Below are 23434 nucleotides of genomic sequence, written 5' to 3' on the forward strand. Positions count from 1 at the left end.
CTGCAGGGCTTTCCAAAGCTAACAAGGCACGGGTTTCGCAAAGTTGTAAATTCTTTTCCAGGAGTCGGAAAGGTGAAACCTTCCTTAGCACTTGTCCATTCACTAATGGTTTTAGGGACGGGACAGGCTTGCAGGAAACTGTCACCTGACCACCCTTCCTGCTCTAGGGTTCTTGTCCCCAGTCACTCCCCTCCTTGCTACCAATTAAGTAGCCTCCCAGTCCCTTGGAGAGATTGCACCATCTGGTACCTTATCCCATCTCTGATCTGACCTGGTGGCGTCCTGGTGTCGCTGGCTAGTAAGGTTGCCTTTTCTGGCACCTCCTCGGGTCTTGCCACTCTATATACCCCTCGATAGGTGGTAATGGTTCTCTCTTTCCCACCTCTACCAGTTGTGATGGGGCAGCCCACCACAAACAACCACGCTGACTCGAATGTCAAGTCCAAGAGTCTTTATTAAAATTACAGATTATCAGAATGGCTCCAGATTTTAAATGTTCTTCAAGGCCTACCGGGGGCTTAGGGGGGAATTGATGAAAGCAGGCCTTGTTGCAGTTACTCGCCAGATTGTAACTCTCTTTCTCCAACCTACACAATAAAACTCTCTCTAGTTAGGAACGCTCTCCCTCTAACCTCCTCAGTATAACGGTTACCAAGTGGTAGCCTGACTACTGTTCCTACCTCTTCAATATCACTATTTTCAGATAGTAACCTCCCTCCTCCTCCTCCAATAGAACTTCCTTCTGCCAACTTCCAGCAATCTCCTTCCAGGTCACCTCTCAATAGGACTCTTGCTTGCCAATCACCTCCAACACCTCGACCGGCTCCTTCTCGAACACCCCAAACTCTTTAAGCAAGTTAGCTTATATAGCCTGCTTTCTTCCCTCCTTGTGTGAAGCTTAGGGTCAAGTATTGCAACTGTGTAGTAGGAGTATGTTACTGGGCCATGTGCTTGTGGTCATGTGTACTAAAATGGGGTTTGCCCAAGCTTATATCAAGTTCTACCATCATTTTGGATTTTAAATCTACACTGAACATATGTGTGGTATCCTTGTCTCCCCTTTGGAGTTCTGATGACATTGCTTCCTGTGAAATGGATTCCCTCTATTTTCAATCTGTGTAAATCAAACGTCCAAAAAGACTTTGGCAAGCATGGGAATGTTTGGTGTGTATCAAATTCTTTTGTCGAGGGGAAATGGCAACTTTGTAACTTCTCTGACTCTAGCGGGAGAACAGGGCTGGTTTGTTTTGCCTTTTGAGCGGGTAATGTGCACATGTTTTATTTCATGTCTATTTGCACAGTGCAACTTTTGTATCCATGGAACTCCCATAGATTGCACTAGTCCGAATCCATCTCTTTAATGCTTCCTTCAGTGGTGCCAAATAAGAAATGCACATCTGGACCCGATTCAGTCTTGGTTCCGTCCTGGTCGAGGCACAGAGTGTATTCTGGTCACCATGACCAGGCTGGTGGAAGCAGGTGTAGTGGGTGCCCTGATTTTGTTGGATCTCTAGGCGGCTTTCGACACGGTCGACCACTCCATCCTGCTATCCAGTCTTGCCCAGTTTGGTATATCGGGGCAGGTGCTAGCCTGGTTCACATCGTTCCTTGCGGATCGTACCCAGACCCTCTCGATGCCCCCTTTTCTTTCTGTGCCGTATCACCTCAGTTGTGGAGTGCAACAGGGCTCCTCCCTGTCTCCTATTTTGCTTAACATCTTTATTTGGGCCCTTGTGTCTTATCCGCTCCTTCGGCGTCAGATGCTACTCATACACCGACGACACCCAGATTCTGATCCATTTAGATCTCGATCAGGCTGAGGTGTCATTGTGCCTGACAGCTGTTGGAGACTGGATGAACCGCAACTGGCTCAAATTGAATGGAGCTAAAACTGAGGTGATGGTGGTGGGCTGGCCCCCTGACCCTACACTCTGGGTGTCCTCCTTCACGCCCCCTTCCCTGGGACCTCTTCCTATCCCGGTAAAGAAAGTGAAAAACCTGGGTGTTTTTCTATCTGCGTCACTTTCTATGGACCAACAAGTCACTGCTGTATGCCAGGCTGGTCACTTCCAGCTGAAAATACTGAGGAAGGTTCTGCCTCCGATTCCTGCCCCTCTGCGCCCTCCGGTTGTAGCAGCCATGGCCATATTGCGCCTAGTTTATTGCAACTCTCTGTACCTGGCCCAACCTAAGGGTGTGATTAAGCAGTTGCAAAATCTGTCCCCACAGGTAGCCACTGGCACACCCTCTGGAGCCCATATCTCTCCTATGCTTCGAACCCTCCATTGGCTCCCGGTGGCTCAGCGGGTGGAGTTCAAGGCTCTATAGTTCATCGCGCCCTCCACAATCAGGGTGCGGAATATATCCAAGCCAAGTTTACCCGCAACCTCCCTACCCGTAAACTTCGTTCAGCTACTGCTGAACAACTTGTTGTGCCAAGATACAAACGGTGTCAGGTTGGCAGTCAGGTTTTCTATGTTGCGGCGGCAGCTCTGTGGATCAACCTTCCATGCGCTATTAAGAACATTTCTAACTATTTGATAGTTGCAACTTTGTTCCCTTAAGGAGAAAAGCATTAATTTCTACCATGGGTGTTTTGGTCTGGTTATGGGGTTGGCAATTCCGGGGGCCAGGAATAGTAGTACGATGGGCATTGCTGTTTTGTGGGTGTGGCAATGCTTCTGTGACTGCCCCATGCTTAATCGTGGGGCCCCATTGCGGGTGGTCTGCAGATCCCAAGTATACTTCCTCCAGGTCTGGTATCCACTAGTTCAGGTTGGAACCCAACCCCTTTGACCACACTATTCAGTCACCAAGGTTAGACAGGGGACTTGGTCACATGCCCTACTGCCGTCACTGGTTGCAGATCCCCAATTGTCATGCTCTTCTACATTCTGCCCTTTCTCCATTGCTTGCTCTCTTTCACCAGTCACTCATTCTCCTCACTTACCTTCTAAACTATATTCAATGTGTGTCCATCTCCCCCTTTATCCCACTCAGCAGTTTACCTTTAGTTCTCTATCCTTTCTTTAAACTATCTTCTTCTGATACCTCGTTTCCATGTTTCATTCTTTCATTCAATTGCTCACTTCTGTCCTCCTTTTTCTCCACCTCCATTTCTCCTCTATACTGCTCTCCCTTTTTAAGTACGATTATCTCTATCTTGACTCCACTCTCTCCACCCTCCTTTTTGTTCCTGTTCCTTTGATTCTACTGATGGGAACAAGCTACACTGAGAGGCAGGCTTGAACCAGAAGGTCCTCGAGTCAGCACTTTTGATAGAGAAGTACCACCATGCAACCCCATAGAGGGTTCCTGGAGCCCAGTCTGCTGACAAATGCAGATGACTGCTTGAGCAAATGGTGTACACAAATGGCTAATGAAACAGGCTAATAAACCCACAATCGGGTACACACATAGCTAATGAAACAGGCTAATAAACCCACAAATCTTGCAGCCAGAATTCCCTAGTTCATGAGTCATTTGAAACACCCCGATGATCACAACCCTTGGATATTCTTGGAGCCCCTTCCTCCTCGTAATAAACTGCTCTGATAGTCAGGCCCTTGATGTGCCAAGAATATATATTCCAGTGCATGGGATGGAATCCTATCACTGGTCCTCCCTCACCGGTGATGACTCCTGTGACCAATTCTGTTAGACTGGAGGCTACTGCTCTGTCAAACCTGAAGCATCTGAAAGTTCTACTTAGAAAAGCCAGGCATCCTGTGCCCAGATGTGCAGGACAAGGGGGAAGAAGGGAGTAAGCCAGACCACTTGACGGGTTGCTGGGTAAAACCAGCATAGTTTTCTGACACAGTTGTGGCCTAAAGGTGCTTCATTGAGAGACAGTGGACGGAGGACAGTTACCCCACACTTTTGGTGTCCAGCACGCTGGTATCCAGGCTTTACCCAAATAAATACTAAGTGTATGTAGAGCCTAATCTCTACAACCTACATGTTGGTGAACCCAACTGGGGACACCCCACTGCTCTGAATAGACCATAGCACCCTTTACAGCTTAGCTCTATGACACACCATCCTGGAGCCATGTGAACCATGCAAGCGTCCCTATGACATTGAAGCCTTCCTGATATTGAACGAACATCATGGCATGCCTGCCAGTGGGCGCGGGTGATGGAGGCCCGAAGTTCACCAGCACATCAGGAAGGCTAAGAACACCACATTGTGGTGTCCTGATGGCCCAGATTCCAGCCTGGACCTACGTGGACACCTCCTACCTCATCAGTCACCTTTGTTGTGGACTCTCTGATCCAGTTCAGCACAGTATAGGCCAGCCCAGGTGGCCTCTTAATTCTGCACCACAGAGATTGTGTGCACCCGAGAAACCATTGCGCAAAAAGGTACTGTGGACCTCAGCTCCCTGTGCTAAAAACCCTTCACTGGCCCCCGGTTACATCGCAAATTAAATTTAAATCCCTGTGCAACATCAACAAGGCTGTCTGGGGCCTGGGACCATGCTATCTGCAGCTTTCTCTTACTAAATGCTCTCCCTCTACGGTCCTCTGGCACCAACTCTCTATGTGTAAAGCGTTTTTGCCGATCACTTTCTTCAGCTGGCTCGCTGTTGTGGAACAGCCTCCCCCTTCTTGAGTAGGACCTCCTCAAATTCCAGAAACTCCTTAAGACTTTCCTCTTCACCTCCTCCTTCCCTTCGCCCCTCCTCTGCTAATCTCACAGTCGCTGTGCTTGGTGGCCAGGGCCCTTGTGTATCCCTCGGGGACCTGGCCTCCCATACCCAGTCATCCCAGCCTCTGCCTACCTCTCACCACTTGCCTTGGCAACCACCGGCCTCATTTCTGTAGGCTTGCACTTTCTACTCAGTAGCACTTACCATACTATGCACTTCATCTGCTGCTCATCCACGAGCATGGACATCCCAGCACTTACTCCTACCCCCCTACTCCATCTCCCCTCTTCTCGCTGCACTTGCACGTTCTGAATACTGACAAGGCATAGTAGGTCCGTCTTTATCTTTCACTGTATTCATTGTTTTTTCAATCTCATGATACCTCCCTGTGGGTGCTTTGAAACAGAATTGACTTACTGTATAAGCACCTAACAAATGCACAATGAATAAAAGTAAGGGGGCCCCTGCCATATGAGTGGGACAAAAAGGTGTGCCACAAAGGTTGGGAGGGATAAACACCCTTGCCCCCCCCTAAAATTACACCCACGGCAACCTATGAAAAGTGTACTCTTTGCGGTACGGTTGACTTCAATTAATTAAACACATTGGGGCTCATGTTGGTCAGCGGCGCAATGGGATTGAAAGGCGTAAAAGCCTTGAGTAAGGCTTTAACGCCTTTCAATCAAGTCATGGCATATTTTCATGCATTTGTATGGTCGAGAGCAGGGGCAGAACGCAACTTGCATTTCCGTCTCCTCCCTTGCTTTCCACCATACAAACGCTCCTGCATTTGCGCCAGCATGAATTTGACCGCCCGATTAAATGCTGGAGATGCCTATGGGGTCGGACTGCTTCATGCATAAAGCAGGCAGACCCCATAGGGATCCATTGTAAACGCTGCCTTCCCTCCGAGCAGTTAAAATTGTAAACACTGCTTATCATGCGAGCATGGCAAACGGTGCTCACAATTTAAAGTAAATACAGCCTGGCATATGATCATGGCAGGCAGCGTTTACTCACTTTGCACAGCGGAGGGCAAAAAGAAGCACACACGTGTACGCTGCCTTTTGCACCCGGCCGTGCAAATGTTTACAATTTGGCAGCGGGTAGCCACACAAGAGCATGTCAACACGTAACGGCTCCCAGCCATATTTCATTAAAATGAGCTCTATTGAGTAAAAGGTACGCAAAATAAAAAAAAAACATAAGGTACTAAGGAGTAGGAGGGCAAAGCATGGTAGTATAGTATTGGTGGCCGGAAAAAACCCCATCAGGCTGAGGGAGAAAAGTACCTGCCAAATTCAACTGACTTTATTCATCCTTCCTCGGAAGTTGCCAAACGTTATGCAAGAGGTACTTAATGGAGGCTTTTGACTGCCTCCTTTTGTAAGCAGCTCGATAGGGTGTTGTATGAGCTAATGTCTAACATGTTAACCCCCTAGTGACTCTCACAGTCTGTCCCTTACACTCCCACCCCCTTCAGCTCATTTATTGCTACGAATCTTCTCTCCTCTGTACCCTTGCCTTTACATCTCCAGCTGTGCCCTCCCTCATCGATCTCGTCTGCCGTCACCAGCCCACTCTCTCTTGTCCTCTTTCTTTGCCCAGTGTCCGCTTATCTTTTCCTTCCTCCTTAGCACCCTCCAGCTGTTTTCCAAGCACTCCATTTTCTGCTCTCACTTATGGTGTTTTTATTTGAATCTAGGTGACACGTGTAGGATCAAGGCCTAAGAGGACATTTTCGGAATCAAGAATAGCTGCAGGACACAAGGCAGAGGACGACGACCCCCAGCACAGACTGTCGCCGATATTCTTCTCAAAGCCATACCTGTATAGGTTATTTATTAGCTTTACTTATAGAAAGCAGATGCACATGGACAAAGCGTTTGACTCGGAAGAGCTCTTCATCAGGACATTGGTGTGTCAACACCGAGTGCTTACCTCAGGGTGTGGGCTGACGCATGCAATGTGAATGCCCACGGGACTAGAGAAATGTGTCTTGGGGCCCTCGCAGACCGGGATGTTAATGCATGTAGGGACCCACTATAAAGTGTTGCGCCCTACCAAAGTCAAAAAGTGTTAGTGCATCTCAGGGTCACTTTGCGGGGGTCCTTATTACAGGATGTTCAATGTGTCAGGGCCCACATTCCAGGGTGTTTGCCTGTGGGCCTGTATTAGAGGAATTATAATTCCCTTAGGGGCACACAGCATTTAATGTAGAACACTCACAGAACACATTTAATCTCTTGTGTGTGGGAGGTTACAGTCTGAGGTCTAAACATCATAGGATCTTTATCTCAGGGTCTCGCATTACATGAAATCGATGACTCGAAGTTCCTTAGCATGGGATATTAACATCTCAGGATAGGAAAGCACATGGTTTTCACTTCCGTAGGATCCACAAGACATTCAAAGGAGCACCAACACAGGATATGTCAGTTTCATACCTCAGGGTATACTTAACGAGGAGTTTGAGGACTCAGGATGCTAAACGGTCTGGCCTCCAGAGCAGAAAATATTCAATGCAGCAAGACTGTGCAGCACTGGACATTTAATGTCCCAGAGATCCTTTAATATCTTGGGGCCCTTCAGCACAGGGCATTTGCTGTTTCACAGCACCACAACACAAAGCATTTGAGGTCTCAGATATCTAGAGCATAGGGCATTCAATGTTTTAGGGCCCACAACACAGGGCATTCAGTTGTTCAGCGCTCTTCAGCACAGGGCATTAAATGCCACCGGTCCCATCCCTATAGGCATGTACTGTCTCTCAATCACACAACAAAGCACAGCATGCTATATCCTAGTGTCCAAAAAATGTACTGTTAAGGCTTCGGTTTTGTTCTTCGGTTTTGAACGTGCAAGACAATCAAATTCAACCTGGCACCTCTCTGAACCACTGACTTATATCCTTTGTCACTTACACCAAAACTTTAAATCATGGGAGTACTTAAATTTGCATATTTTCCAGCATTGAATTCCAAGATTACTGCTCTCCAAAACAAGCTAAAGTGAAGATTTCCATCCAACAAGCAAATCCTCTTTGAGGGCTCACCCTTCACTCGTAGACTCTGGCCTAAATTTGGAAGAGCCTGCCAACAAGTTGGAAAACAAAAGGCTACTTTTTAAATTATACTTCTACCATTTAAAATTGTGCTAATCGAAGCAAATTGCACCAGAGCTACCAAAGGAGACAAAATTGATTGAGATTGTGTCCATTTTTTGCAATCTACCAGAAAAGAAACTCCTCGGTCCTGAAAGCTTGAAACGCTGCAGTGACAGGGCTCGCCCAGTTGGCGAGGGTCTCCCTCATTCTCAACGAATGATCACCATCTTACAGTAGAGCACAGGCTCAAATTCAAAACTGCGACAAACCTACTTAAATTAATCCACCGCTCACTACAAACATCTGAAGAAAATAAATCTTTACATCTACAAATGCACTTCACTTTTCAAGCAAAGATGGAAATCCCCTTTTCATGTAACATATGTGCGTATGTACAGAGGTTTCTTGCACAGCGCTTCATACCACCTTGAGGTCTTTTCGAAACACTAAGGGAGAGAAGGATGGGTGGGGCGGGTGGAATAAGTGAGAGGAAAGGAAGGAGAGAAGGGAGTAGGGGTTTCATAGAAATGGTTGAAATCCACAGTAAATGGGGAAAGTGTTTAGATCCCTCCTAAATGTGGTTCTTTTAACACCAATTCATCTACACCTAACATTCAAATTAATACATTCAAATAATGACTAAAGCAAATGGAACGTCTTGCACGCACACCCCCTTCCCCTTCTAAAAAAGTTTTTAAAAGCCATAGGATACCAGTAAAAGTAACATTCTAATGCTGTGCTTTTGGTTACCATAGCACAATGTCAGCACGTCCCATGGCCACTACTTTTATAAGATTGCAAAACAAAATAATACAGTCACCCACTTGCACTAGAGTATAGATGGTCAAATTAGTTACCCACATTTTGAACCAGATGCTGTAAGAGAAGAAAACATGGGGGCTTTTTTGTATTCATGGGGCCTGGGTTCTTCTTTGTAGTGGCCATTTTCAGGCCAAACCCTTTTATGCTTGAACAGTGTTTTAGTCGATTCGAGGGCACGCTCCTGTTTTAGTGGTATGGTAGCCATGCTGAGAGCAGGTACTGATAAACACAAAGGCTGTTATTACAGCCATCTTGATGCACACATCCATGCTTCGGATTTTATTGTACCCACCAGCCTGTGGCAGGTGGATACAAAGAGGTTCCTGTGCAAGGTCTGGCCACTTGAACGTGTGTGTGTGTCTCAGAAAGTGAACCTGGGGTCCTAGGCTACCCAACCCTCTTGCAGAGAAAGCATGTACTTGTCCTCACAGTTTGACACTCCTTTGCAGGGCAACAGAACTCTGGTAGCGAAATGCGTCCCAAAGAATCACAATGGCATAGTAAGGCACTCCGTAAGTGTCGTAAGACCACTCCAAGTCCCGGCAATCTTTTCCAGTGACTGATTTCGCAATTTTTGTCTCACCAGGAGCTGGCTTCCCAATCACCATGTTGGAAGCTGTGGATGGACAAGCTTCCCAACTATATGAAGGATCTCTGCAAAGCACTGGCTGGTGACAATTTCTTCTTAAAACTGTCCAACATCTGCATGGAGGATGGCTAGAATGCAGCAATCTGCTAATATTTTGATCTCCAGGTGAATACTGGTTACAACATTTTACAACGTGACAAGCCAAGACGCTCTGGACAAAACAGTCAATGGATTCCATGTAAGGCTAGAGGACCTGGTAAACGCCTACATGTCTGCTTACCCAGACAGGGAGGTTAGTGTGCAAATTATTCAGGGTTAGAAATCGGCAAATTCGAGGCACCTGATCCTAAGGGGGACTTGGAATGTCGCTAATAAATTATAGAAGTCGTGAGGTTGCACAAACTCTTGTGCAAGAGTTGCAAACATGTTGGCTATACTGACTGGTACGTACGGAACAGCAACCAGATGCCACAGTGGATCATTTTCTATCAACAGAGCTTGCTGAAGGACATGCTAAGGAAAAAGTGTCTCCAAGTGGGTACTGTGGTGGCAGGATGAACTCCAACCATGGAATGTGGCAGGCAGTAAAGCAGATGATTCAGCTCGTCCTCGGATTCAGAATGCAAGGTGCCCATTCAAGGGCTGAAGGCATTGATTGGCACAGCCAAATCAGTTAATGAATGCTGAATGACAAGCTGAAGTTTAAGCACTGACACAAAGGCTGTAATGATTTATGCACAGGGTAGCTTGTCCTGTATAATGCCTCGAGGGCTATGTGCTCCAGGGGCATTACCCGACTAGTAATACCCCCCTCCTCAAGTTCTACGGATTAAGTGGGCCCCTGCACACAACTTCTTAATTGCAGCAGGTCACAAAGGACATGTTGTTTATGTCCCATGTCCTCGTAGCCCAATTTGTTAAATGCCGTTCACCCCCATAGTAAAGTCATTAACATCAGCGGACCTCAAAGCAGCAGGAAATGATGGCTCAAGGGCCCTCGAAGCATAGGATTTTCACATCTGAGTGTACAGTTGTTTGAAGTCTCAGGGTCTTAAAGGACAACATTTAAAAACATCCCAGTGTCATTAAATCACTAATTTCTCTCAGGGACTCAATGCCCTGAAGGCTCAGCTTTTCAGATATTAAAGAACATAGGATATTGCACGCCCTCTGAACTCCCCAACATACAGCACTTTCAGGCATCAACAAACAGATTATCTCTTCTTTTTAAAGCACATGGCCATCCTCTCGGCACTCCAAGGTGGGGGACATTCAAGTGTTTTAAGAATAGGGCGTTACAGCCTGAGCTGGGCTATAATCTGGGCAATTCAGTAAACCAAATGGCATTATATCCTTATTTGCCCTAATCTACACATGGCAGGAAAATATAGCGCATGAAGACCTCAGCATAGAGAGTTATGACCCTCAACAGTCTTGCAACTTTCAATCTTAGTGATAAATCGCAAAATAATCCTGAAATGGGCATGCAGAGTAGAATCCCACACATTCACTCAAATGTCCTGTACCGCAGAACATTAGTCTCTCCAGGCCGGTCAGCATGGAATGGTGCAGCCTCACAAGAACTGACTGCTAAGCCTAATAAGGTTATACAGCACCGGAAGCTACAGTACCAAAGCCCCATGGCACGGATGGTTCAAGACATTGCCAAACGAAATGTTACAGCCTCATGCGATCTGGAGCATGGAATGGTACAGCCTACCATTGACCACAATAACCAGGATGTTCAACTGAACATGGCTCTGCATAGGTATTGCTTCCTTTTCGAAATCCTGAGTAAGTATGGAATGGTACAGCCTGCTAGGATTTGCAATACAAAGGATGTGCAGCCTAACAATGCCCTAGAGGATATGATGTTACTTCCTTTGGAGGCCCTGCAGCATGGAATGGAGCTGTATTTTTGAGGACACTGAAGAACAGGGCACTTCAGCCCAGGACATTACAATCCCTCAGGGCACTTGTGCAAAGAGCATTACAACCTCTCTGGGAAATTAAGGACGAGGAATGACAGCCTCTCATTGCTGCAGCTTGGGAAGAGGGGGGGGGGGTCGGGTACTGTGGGGGCTTGTGTGTCTGGGCAGGTGTCGAGGTCAGGGTCTTGCATGTCCTGTGGTACAGGAGAATATGCTGCATAGGCTTGGCTGTTGCCTTAGAATAAATCAAGGTACCACTTACCCATTCTAGCAGTAGTTCTTCCACTATGCCCATCACCACACACAACCTCTGTGTGATTAAAATCGAAGAGGGACTATACTTTTTAATCTTAGTTTCTGTTCGATTTAACCCTGTGCTGACGCAACTGCATCAACATCAAAACGTAGCAGACGAGGTTGGTGCAAACATGGTCTAGTACCATACGGCACTAATCAAAATGAGCCCCCTTTGGGGGGAGAAGTGGGATTGGCACTTTGTAGACTTAAGCTCAGGGAAGGGTAAGAAGTCACTCGGTAAGCGCTGGAAGCTTGTAACTGAAGAGTGAACACTACCCAGCAAAACGACTGTGGACCTGCCAATAAAATACTTAGTTTCTCGAGTTTTAGTTTTATCTGCACACGTTGGATAACACTTGGTGGTTGGATTTCTGTTATATACATGTGGAATGTGTTTATGTATGCCGAGTAGGTGTGGGTGAAACTTCTCATATTTGTGCAACGCCTAAAAGTTGTGCTTTGTGTTTCAAGAAAAACGTTCGTAAAAATGTATTTATTTATTGTGTGTTGGATTCATGAAAGTATTCCGAAAATTCCAACATAAGGCAACCAAAATATGTCCAACTATACAAAACATTCTCTTTCAACAAGCTTTTATGAAATCATCAGCGTGTGGTAATCCAGCGTGGTGGGAAATATTGCAATAGCAAGCAGAACAATACTTTTTCCATAACATATGCCTGGTTGGAATCCAGCATATCCATGCAATAGCAGCTCGCATATCCATGCAATAGCAGCTCCTTCTGCAGAAGTAGCTCCTGCTCCTTGGTGATGCTCTATACCAAGAAGTTACTTGAGCTCCTGCTGATCAATACTTTATTTCCACCCCTGCAGTATGACAGTGAGTTAGAGGAAAAGTCCTTACTTCTCATGAACCTATGCCTGCCAAGCGTGGCCTGGAGTACTCCTGAAGTTCCAAACAGGTCTACCATACCACATCAGAATGGCATTCAATGTCGGTTTCCCATATGTGGAGACTAGCAGGATTTGGTTAGTGTCCAAGCGGTTAAGCAAGTCAGTCACTCGACTATTTTACAATGAGGTAGGCTGTAAGGTGAATGGTGCCTGGGGTGACTGGTACAGTGCGGACCACAGTTCTGGCATTGTGTTTCTTCCATCCCGTCCCCCAATGTGGGTTGGGCAATACTCATCAAACAGAGTCCAGCCTCTCCGCAGGTAAGAGAGTTGGAGTTACCTAGATGTAGGTGCATCTGCGAACAATCCCTTGCAGCCCCTTAGAGATTTACTTCTTTGGACTTACCTAATATAAAACGTACGGCACAGCTGCAAGTTTCAAAACCAGGTGAACGTGTGACAGACTTACACTGTGTAAAGAATGCAAATGCACAGACAACCACGCTGTGGTGTTTCTACACACTTTATAACAAATTGTCACTCAATGTAAACCTTGTTCGCCTAATACAGGCGCACTCTCCTCGACCCAACCACACAGCCCAGCCCATACTCCAATAGGATTATCGCTTTGGAGTAGAGACTCAAGTCCCCAATATAAATACAATCTCCACATATCTCAACGAATATGGCTTATCCACTGCAACTCTGCGGCCACTAAGTGATGGAGGGATGAGGTAATGTCAACAGGTATTCACATGTATGAGGATGACCGGGAAGGGGGGACTGAGTAGCAGCAGTCGGGAAAAATAGGCTAGATGCCCAAGAACAAGCCGACACGGTGATCAAGAAATGCCATTGATCTGAAAGGTGCCCCAAATAGCTCCTAGAGTTTGAAAAGCTAACAGGATCTTAAGATCAGTTTCCTGCCATTTTCTTCACAAGCGCCTTCCACTCCGCTCTCTTTTGGGTAATGTAGGGTGGGGTAAGGATCTGCAGCAATGGCTTGTGTCGCCCTCTCAGGTACTCCTCACAGAGGGCCTCAGTAATGCAGATTACATACATTCCACAGTCGTAGCTATTCTGCTGAGCTGGGGCCTCCTCCTCCACGAAGGTCCCATCACCCAAGAAGCGCTCCAACTTCGCTGCCACCTGTCTGGCATGCACAGAGTTGTTCCCGCTATACGAGTCATAATGCACAAAGCAACCATTGTCCCTCAAGTACACCAGAAGGCTCCAATGTGTTCCACCCGCTGTCTCGTTGGAGTTGTCATTGATAGCCAAAAGTACCAGCCTCTTTTGCGGAAGAGCCAGCGGCTCCAAAAACATTGTCACCTCCTCTGCGCTACTTGCAAACTTGATAAACTGAACCACCTCTGGGCTGACAAAGCACACCTGCTCAGCGCAGTCTCTGAACTGTTCACTGGCAAAATACTCGTAGGCAAAGCCAATCACGCGGTCATTGAGCCAATTGGGCGGGTCTAGCAGGGAGACGTCAGACTGGCGTAGCAAACTGTCAACGTAACTGAGGACAACCGGATCCATCATCAGGTAGGAGTGAAAAAGCTAAGAAGAAAAGTGCAGAAAAACACATTACATTAATGATTTTGAGAAACAATTGTAATAGCAAAGCACCCGTGGAAAAAAAAGGGAACAACAAAGTAACACACTTTTTTTTCTTTACCATCGAAGGATTTGTTTTGTGGGAGGTGAGCATGAGAAATCTACTGTAACAAAGGTGTAACTGAGCGTATCACGGTAACCCACCATCCAAAACAAAATGAACCTTTATTACTGGTTTGTTTTAAAACCATATATAGAGAAAGCGTGCTGCCTTGCAGCTGCTTCAGAGTCCAATGAGACACGGCAGCATGCTGCAAAGACAGGAAATGGCACAGTTTAGACAGCAGCACCAAAAAGAAAAGTATCAGTGCGCCACCAGTACTGTTATGGGCCCATTATAAGTCCGTTGGCACTGAAAGCGCTATCATATAGACAGCATCATTTGCGTTCCTGAAGACAGTCAAGTGGGGTGGCATTGGATATGTAATTTCCCAAATGATTCCCCTGTCCTGCACCTGCTCTACCAGCATCCCTCCTTGCCATCAGAGTATCCTTTTGGGGTTCCACTTCTTGAAAAGACAAGACCCAATATTGCCAGTGCTGCGCTCTTTGCATCATCTGCATTAACTATTCCAACCAAAACACCCTCTCTCAACTGCAGTGAAACCGTTGCCTTTAAAGTGGGCGGCAGGTGAACCCTGAATGCGTTCCAAAGGGACTAGGAATGTTGGTAGACTGCTTTTGAAAGTGAAGGCTATTGAAGCCTCTGTGAAGCAGCAAACACTATCCAAAAACTCTTAATACATGAATACATTTGCAAACCTCAATGATCCTCACTAAAGTGGCTTCTTAATGTTTAATATCTATCTTATATATAAAATGTTTTTGTATGTTTCCGTACTCAGCTGATGCAATTTATCATTGTTAGGTAGCACTCTGCTGTCCAAATGGCAAAGTATACCCACTTCAACAATAGCTATAATTTCAAACAAACAGAATGAACTTGGTTCTACACGGTCACCTTCAACTTCCACTATCGCAAACATTAAGAATCATTTCAAGTTACTTCTATCCACCCCCACTTCTCTTCACACAGGGCAAGGCGGTTCAAGTGTCAATGAACAGTTAATTACCGGCTCAACGTTTCAATCTCTAAAAAGAGAAACACTGTAGGCCTCCTCACAAGCTAAAACTGAAAGTAGTCTCTGTAATTCCACTACTACACAATCTTATGCCATCACGGGGATTCCGCAATGGAACAAGGTTGACAATTACGTGTCTACAAAACCACATCATAGAGGCCTGTGTAATCGAAGGAACTTAGATACTGTTCTTATACTGTGCATAACTCACATTCCATCTGATACGTTTAGCCTTTCTAAAGAATCATCAATAAGTCACAGGGCCCTACACCCCCTTCCTGGAAGCGATCAGTGGTAATTCTGATATTTATGAAGGTGGACAGGAATAACCCAGTGAATTACTGACAGATATTGACCTTTAAGATATGCTAAAATGGGAACAGCTAGCAAAGAATATTAACCATAGATCAGACCTATTTTGAATGCACAAGATGTGCGCAGTTGAACCCACAACCCCATTCCTCCTCTCCTCTCTCAACAAGATTTTTCAGTGACAGCAATAAGAAAAGGGGAGGGTGGTCCCAGGATAGCAAGATATCCACTTTTGTGCAGCATGAATTAATGCCACATTGCTGGAGTTATGAATTAGGGACTGATGCTAGGAGATGGATGTCCACTTCCCTAACATGAAAGTTATTAAAGTGACAGGGGCCTGTCCCCGTCATGAGGAGATGGGGACACCTCGAAGCCTGGGATGAGAGGCTTACCAAGGTTTTCACCAGAGCCAGTTCTCCCCCAGCTGTGGGGTGTGGGAGTCAGTAGGGCCCCTGTCTCTACTACCTGCGACTGCCTGTTTGAAATATGTACCACTTTCTCTTGCCCATGCCTTTACTGCACAAGGCTGTCCAGTTTCTTTTTGTTCCCTTAGAACTTCAAGAATTAGCCTGCACAGCGAAGAAAGAACAAGTGAACGGCCTAGAAGACAGTCCTTGGAGAGCTGCTGGGCCTCAGAGCGATACGAACCAAAGATTAGTGGAAACAATACACTATGTGACATCGGTCTGCATGGGGAAGACCTCTTCAGCAACAGTGAGGAAGCAGAGTGTTTTCATGCATGGAAAAGCGATTTCAGCACACGCATCCAAACCCAGATGGGCAATCCTCCTACTTGCAAAGGGTCCGCAGAGCGATCCCCTTGTCAAACCAGCATCTTGCATATGCCAGGAAACCCTCACAAGAACTGGCACATTGAAATTAATTCTGGCTTCCATGGACTAGAGCCGGTGGATGTGTCTAAAAGAAAGGTCAGTGCTTAAGACCCCTTTTATGCTTTTGTTCTCCTGTAACACCTCTCCTGAGGAAAGGAAAGCCAGTGGTTGGCCGAGGGAACCAGGTGGGGGAAGAGAACCGAGGAAAAGGGGAGATAAGAAGGAGCCCAGGAAACAAGGGTCTGTATGGGTGAGGTCAAGGGAGGCTGAAGACCAAGCGGAGGAAAGACAGTGCAGAAGATCGAGGAGAATTGCTGAAGGAGTTTGCAAGGTCCCGTAGTGGTTGGTGGGAGAAAGTGGCGGCTGAGTTTGAGTGTGCATGCAAAGTGGGTGAGTGAAATTAATACAGAGAGCAAATTAAAAAGGTAACTGGAAGAGAGAAAGTAGAGGGACTGTAGGAGTGGAGAGTAGAATTAGAGCGAAGGGCGAAGTAGTAGTCTGTACAGTAGTACAGAGTAAGACACAAGGGTGGAGGTAGGAGACCCAAGCCTGAAAGCAGCGAAACATCAGTGTGGTCATAGAATGACCAGTCCTCAAACCTAAAATGCATGGTTTCTGCGACATCTGCACCACAACAAACTGCACTACACCAGGGTGAGGCGATAGGTGGTTAAGAGAGCACAGTAGGTCCCAGTGTGCAGCAGCAGCACAAATTCTCACCTCCCCTCAACGTCTGCTCCGGGGTAGGTCATCCAGCCACACTTGCCCATTCTCAGTGCAGTTTACTTCAGAGGCACATCAAGCGATAAGCGAATCGGAACAGCGACCTACAGGATCATCTATTTTCAACAATTGATGAGTTTTGTCATGTTTGTCCACAAGACCCATTCGTAGAACGGGTACTTTTGCTAGTTTTTTAACAAAAGTCCTTGGGCTGTCTTCAGGTGCTGGTGTGTTCTTTAATCCATCTCTGATATACAAACCTTCAACAGCACTTTGCACAAACCAGACTCAACTGTAGCATCACATCGGTGGACGAAGGAGGGCGTGGCCTGAGCCGATACAGTAGGACCTAGCTGCGTGGAGCTCTTGCTGAGATCCTGCAACGATCCTTGTAACGGCAGTTACGACACTTACTACTAAGTCCAGAAACACATCCCTGAGCAGAGGAAAGTGGTGCTCGACTTATGACCCCACCCTGGGAGAAAAATCAGAGCTGCGGTATGGCATAAAACAAGAAATTGCAGGAGTCCCCCTGCGCACCAACATGGCGACCACGGCAAGGGACAGGCATTAGCAGCAAAACTACTTACATCTTGCCTGCGACCGCACAAAAGGTCCGCCTCACCCTACGGCCTACCGGCATGTAATAACACAGCACACTCGGGCAGTGCTGATGAGATCCATCTCTGGCACCCACAAGCAATAGGGAGCGGCACAGCGTCTGCAGCCACACCACCTCGATCTACCGCGGAGCATGCAACGCCACCCAACCTCCTTAGCAAGTAACAGGGCATGCAGCTCCTGACAGCCCTGACACTGCAGCCATCACTGGGCTACTGCTCCTGCTGCCAGGATCCGGTCTAACAACTCCTCGTTGTGCGCTAAGTGTGAGTGACCGCCTCGACACCCCAGGGCCTCTTCCAGCATACATTCACGTCTGGCCCTATTAACCATTAGCTTCCACACAGTGCACCCTGCATCTGGGTTGGGCAGACCCATCGGGGCTCACCCATCCATCTTGCTTCACCCCCTCCCACTAGCTGACTAATGCGCATAATCTGCCACTGCGCCCACAGCATCAACAGGGGAACTGCATTAAGCTGCATGTTCCAGAGCCTGGCTCCGGTCCTACAACACAACGTTTCGCGGCGGGCATCGACTACCACCACATTACCCCAGGAATCACAGCCCACACAAACTCGCATGACTCCAATAAAACCCTGGTCCACCACGAAACAAGATCCACAGCTGGGCGAGACTGACCTCGAGTAGTTCATCTATCCTCCAACTCCTACCTTTCATCACTGCGCCCGCCGAGCTGGTCCATTCTACCTGCCATCGCCTAGGATTAGGAAGCATACACGAGGTACCGTGACCACAAGTCAACTTACGAGAACCGCTGGCGCTGATCTTCCTTGAACAAACGGCCAGTGGAGCAGGCAGCTATAACGAGAGCAGATACTGGAATCACTGAGCACAACAGCTCACATGCACAGTAACAAGATCCTATGTGACCCACTACAGAGGTAACAACACACACAATTTGCTGAACTCCTGCAGGCGGTCCTACCCTGAATACCTCGATTGCCTGCGCTCCTGCGACGTGCCTGCACCACAGACTAAGCCTCTGTAGAAAAGCCTACCTGGACTTCCCAGAGAGGTACCCCGCAAATACAGCTGGGCCCCCGGCTGGACGAAAAGACAGCATAACCAATGTTACCCCACCAAACAACGTCACACCATATCACCCACCAAAAACAAGAATATATCCATGACAATGGAATCCTTCATGGTACAAGGAAAAATAGCAACACCACAAAGGCTGAGAGCCTGACTCAACAATCGATTCCTGTGATCCCGCAAAACCCACAAGAAAATCAAGTGCTCGCAGCAAAAGCAGCCTTAAGTACGCCCCCAGAGTCGAGAATAGACATGGTTAAAATTGAATACAGCTCCTTCGACAAGACGCAAGACTAGCCGAGAGGGTCACGTCTGCAGAGAAGTTCTTTTGCAAGAGACAACAGACGCTACTAAGGACCTGGACAAGAGGGTCAAGGAACTTGAGAGACGAAACATCATCCTGGAAATGCATGCAGAGGACAGGTCTCATAGAAACAATGTGAGGGTGCTCAGTATACCGGAGGGAACTGAAGGGCCAGACCCCACCTAGTACATTGAGAAGCTGCTACTCCAGGAGATTGAACCAGGCACGGTTTCTCAAGGGTTTGCTATTGAAAAGGACCACCGATCACTCCAAAAGACCCTCACCCAATTCACACCCACGACCAATGATCGCCAGAATCCTTAACTTTCGTGACAGGGAAGTCATCCTACAACACTCTAGAGAAGGGGGCGAGATAATACGGGGGTAGTTTGAAGATTACTATCTACCCAGACTATACACCAACAGTTCAAAGGACCAGGAACTTGTTCATCCCTACAACAGCAAGACTGAGACAACTAAACCTAAAATACATGCTTGTGTACCCTGCAAGACTCGAAATCCTCTACAAAAGGCAAAGCACAATTCTCAGAGAGCCCAGACGTGGCTGCCATGTGGATGGACCACAACGACCTGTCTAGCAAAAGCGACTTGCATCCATGACAAAAGAGATGAAAAAAGGCTAACCACAAAAACAGGGGGATTTGGGCCTCAGATCTCAATATGGGCGCTAACTATACAAGGTAACGATTGTCACCAAATGCATGAGATACACCCAACTCCTCGGCTAAGACTACACAGGGCAACCTACCACCGGCGGGGGCGGAGCCCAGCTACTCATGGTTGGTCTTCACCACTTGCCCCCGAGTTACTAAAGGTCTCCAGCACGTTGCTGGACACTACGCCTGGTGCACAATGTCCAGACCAACCCTTGTAGGTACCAGATTGCCTAACAACCTGACATTGTTGGGCACCCTGTTCAAGTTCTGGATTTCTTTTTGTTGTTTATCCATACAAAACGACTCTTGGGAGTTCCTGTCTGGCGGGAGAGCGTTTAAATTGCTGATCTGGGGTCTCTCTAATGTATATGTTGGCACAGGGACTCTGGCAGGTTCCGTATCACACTGTTGAAGGGCTTTTGAACACAGGACAGCTGTGCTACTCCTAGGGAACAGGGATACAGGCCACGGGGCGGGGGGTGGGGTGGGGGGTGGGGGCAGGACACAGTGCAATGTTCACTGCCAGAAGAAGAATGACCTGGAATGTGCAAGGCCATTGATCCTACCTCCACAGAAACAATGTGAAATCCTATATTAAACGCAAAAAGATATCCATAGTGGGATGTGGGGGGGTTTCGGTGCCACCTATTCTAAGTTTGCCAGGGGAGTTCTTACCTGGATTGACGGCACGCCACCCTTCCAATTATTAGATATAGAAAGCGACAGGGAGGGGAGGTACCCGATTGTCAGAGGATATCACGAACATAGGGAGGTCTGCATTGTAAACTCATACTTTCCGAACCACAAGATGCCGGCGCAAGCACATACTCTAAGTAAACTAGTAACGGCATGGAATGATGGCCTGTACTAGACCGATCATCCACTCTAAACAACAACCCCCCCCCCAAGGCCTCTGCCACACTGAACACAATGCTAACAGACCTCGACTTACGATGTCAGGAGTGAAATACACCCAGACACAAGGGGTTACTCCTACTACTCTCCCCGCCACAAGCTGTACATGCGAAACTACTATTTCTTTGTGGGGCCAATACATCTTCCAGAACTCATGAGCGCGGAATACATGGGCCGCACAATATCGGACCACTGCCTCCCCACCCCCCCGTGATGATTGAGTGGTGCCTCGCGTACCCTAGACCTCCTATCCCGACATTGTGACATTGTGACTACCTGTCTGGGAACTAAATGAGGTAGCTTTCAGAAAGTCACCATCATACTTCCTAACCAACTTCCTCGAGAACAACGTGGGTAGTGTGAGCAGTTGAGGCACCATATGGGAAGCCATGAAGGTAGTGACCAGAGGTGAGGTCATAGCTAGGGCTGGGGGTATCCGTTGGGTACTACGTGAGACCTTGGAGTTCACAGAAGATTAAATTAAAATGCTAGAGACCCAACACCCCGGCTTACAGTCCACTGAAGAAAAACTGATAGAGGCACGATCTAGGTGCCACGATACCTGGAGAAATGGTCCAAATTCGATTACACTGTCCAGACTGCCCTGGCACAAACGGGGAAGGGATAACCACGGGAGATTGCTATCATAGCTGTGCAAACGTGAGCACCCCAGACCACTCCCATGGAGATCCCAACTGGCGATCAACAAGATCTTTACCTCCTTCTATACAACTGTACAAGCACTATACTCCAGTTCCCCAAAAAGACCTGGACGAGGTGTTATCCCAGCTACGCCTCCCAAAGCTTTTGGACAGTGAACGAGCTTCCCTGGGCCTACCCATTTCGGTCGAGGAATTGAACAAAGCTATCGCTTCCTTACCTACCGGAAAGATCCCAGGCAAAGATGGATTCCCCTCGGAATTATATAAGCCTTACACTGCTACCCTGACCCCAACACTTCTAAAAGGTTTTACGGAAGCTTATGACACAGGCTTGCTCCCAGCTGGCATGAGGGAGACCCTATTGATACCCATTCTCAAACCTGGGAAACCAGCAGACATGTGTGATTCATACTGACCTCTGGCAATGCTAAACTGCGACATTAAGATACCGAAAACAGTACTAGCTAGACGCCTCAGCACAGTTATCACAACACTGGTACACACAGATCAGACAAGATAGGTCCACGGGCGTAGTAGGCCCTGAACCTCAGAAGACTCCAGCACATCATCACCCAGACACACACTTGCAAAGAACAGTGTGTGGTGGCATCCCAAGACGCCCCTAAGGCATTTGACTCAGTCTTACGGGAGTGGCTGCTCACATAATTGGCAAATTTTGGACTGGGCCCGAAATTAATTCACTGGGTCAAACTTCTGTAGGCCTCCCCAATGGCTAGACTAAAGTAGGGCAGGCAGATATCCGAAAAGTGGAATATTCAACGTGGTAGCCGTCAAGGCTGCCCACTTTCGCCTATTCTATACATACTAGCTATTGAAACCATAGCAGCATATCTACACCAAGAATATTTAGAGGCAGGCATAATCATAGGTAGCTCTAAGCACCTAATATCGCTATACGCGGACAGCGCTTTACTTTACCTTTGTGAACCACGACACAACCTACCAATTTATCCTAGATGTGCATGATAGATTTGCGGAATTATCCGAGATCCCGTTCAATAGACATAAATTCTGCCTTTTCCCACTGGCTGGTCTCCGAGAAGCGGTCTCGTCTGCCTTACCCAATTTGGGACTCCCTTGGGAGACTGAATCGTTCAGAAGATACCTAGGTATCCGGATCACGCACACACACCCCAAGAAACACACAACTGCAACACGCTCAGGGTACTGGGAGGTCTGGAGAAGTCTACGTCCTTCTGGTCAAGACTCCCACTATCGGGTAGAATTGCCATTATCAAAAGGATAGTGCTCCTAAGATTTCTTTATGGCTTCACGAATGTCCACCATTACATAGAAGCAGCCCTTATTCACTGTCTGGACTCGATAATTAGAGATTTTGTGTGGGTTGCTGGCCGCCACAGACTGGCATTCAACGTGTTGCAACTACCTTACAAAGATAGACGGATACAGTTACCTAATCTCAAACTTTATTACCTCGCCGCCCAATGAAGTTTTGTCACGAAATGGCTGGCGGAACCTCCCACATCAGAAAAACAGCTGCTGCAGCAACTAGTGTCGCCAGCCAGATTAAGTGAAATCCTGTGGCTCCCAGCGGGCTGCGTGAACACAATCCCAATGTTGGTTAGAATGGGTAGGCAGATATGGCACAGGACAATGAAGATCTAAAAATACACAGTCCATACTCGCCTAATGTTCCGATGATCACAGATGTCTGCTCTGTTTGTGCATACATGGGAGCTGCCATACTCTGTGAGGAATGGGGGGGCTACACATTGGGAGTTTATGTACGAGGGTAGTCAGTTTAAAGATATTGATCAGGCCTACTGAAGGGCCAATTCTTGCAATACATTTCTGGCCCTGATGAACTTACTGGAGGATGGCTGGAGACCAGTGACCAGACTATATAGTTTCCTAATAGAAGGAATTAGCGTCAGAGACCCCAAACAAACTAAAATGGGAGGTGGACCTGGGTTCTGTTATCACTGACCCGGAGTGGGAACAAGCACTTGACTCCTGTTTGTTTATTTATTTGTATTGCGCAAGACCCGAGGGTATCAGGGCACAGGAGGTACAAGGAAGTACACAGCTTAGGGCACAGAAATAAATTATGCATGGCAAATATGGAACAAAGTCAGGCAAAAGGTAGCAATTACACGTTACATTTTAAATAAGTATCCCAAACTGCACCAAATGAAGTGCTACACCGCACGTATATGAGCCCCAAAGGGGTAGCTAAATTTAACAAAGAAGCTTCATCCTGGTGCCCCCGATGCCACCAAGAGGAGGCAGACTGTATACATGTGTTTTGGAACTGCATTAAAGTACAGGCCTTTTGGTACCAAGTTGAACAGGCTTGTCGGGCGGCGGGAATTGTTAGGTACTCCTGGAAC

At 47.3% G+C, this 23434-nt stretch overlaps 2 protein-coding genes across 6 annotated transcripts in view; one reads left to right on the forward strand and one right to left on the reverse strand.

Moving 5' to 3' along the window:
• GRAMD2A (GRAM domain containing 2A) overlaps positions 1-11719 on the forward strand; it is a 439501-nt gene extending 427782 nt beyond the window's left edge. For all 5 annotated transcript variants that reach the window (XM_069624655.1, XM_069624656.1, XM_069624653.1 and 2 more), the window contains one exon: positions 6357-11719. In XM_069624655.1, the coding sequence (XP_069480756.1) occupies positions 6357-6360 (4 nt within the window). In that variant the 3' untranslated portion in view covers positions 6361-11719. The remainder of the gene's footprint in view (positions 1-6356) is intronic.
• Positions 11720-12758: 1039 nt separating this feature from the next.
• On the reverse strand, positions 12759-13796 carry SENP8 (SUMO peptidase family member, NEDD8 specific). The gene has a single exon (XM_069624657.1). It carries the CDS (start codon positions 13794-13796, stop codon positions 13167-13169), a length of 630 nt encoding a protein of 209 aa, XP_069480758.1. The 3' UTR covers positions 12759-13166.
• Positions 13797-23434: the final 9638 nt, after the last annotated feature.

Source organism: Ambystoma mexicanum, chromosome 11, assembly GCF_040938575.1.
Source record: "Ambystoma mexicanum isolate Mex_15411 chromosome 11, UKY_AmexF1_1, whole genome shotgun sequence".
Lineage (NCBI taxonomy): Eukaryota > Metazoa > Chordata > Amphibia > Caudata > Ambystomatidae > Ambystoma > Ambystoma mexicanum.

Bases quoted from the DNA above. Each gene is read 5' to 3' on its own strand.
- SENP8 (XM_069624657.1), bottom strand. From the start codon at position 13,796: ATGATGGATCCGGTTGTCCTCAGTTACGTTGACAGTTTGCTACGCCAG.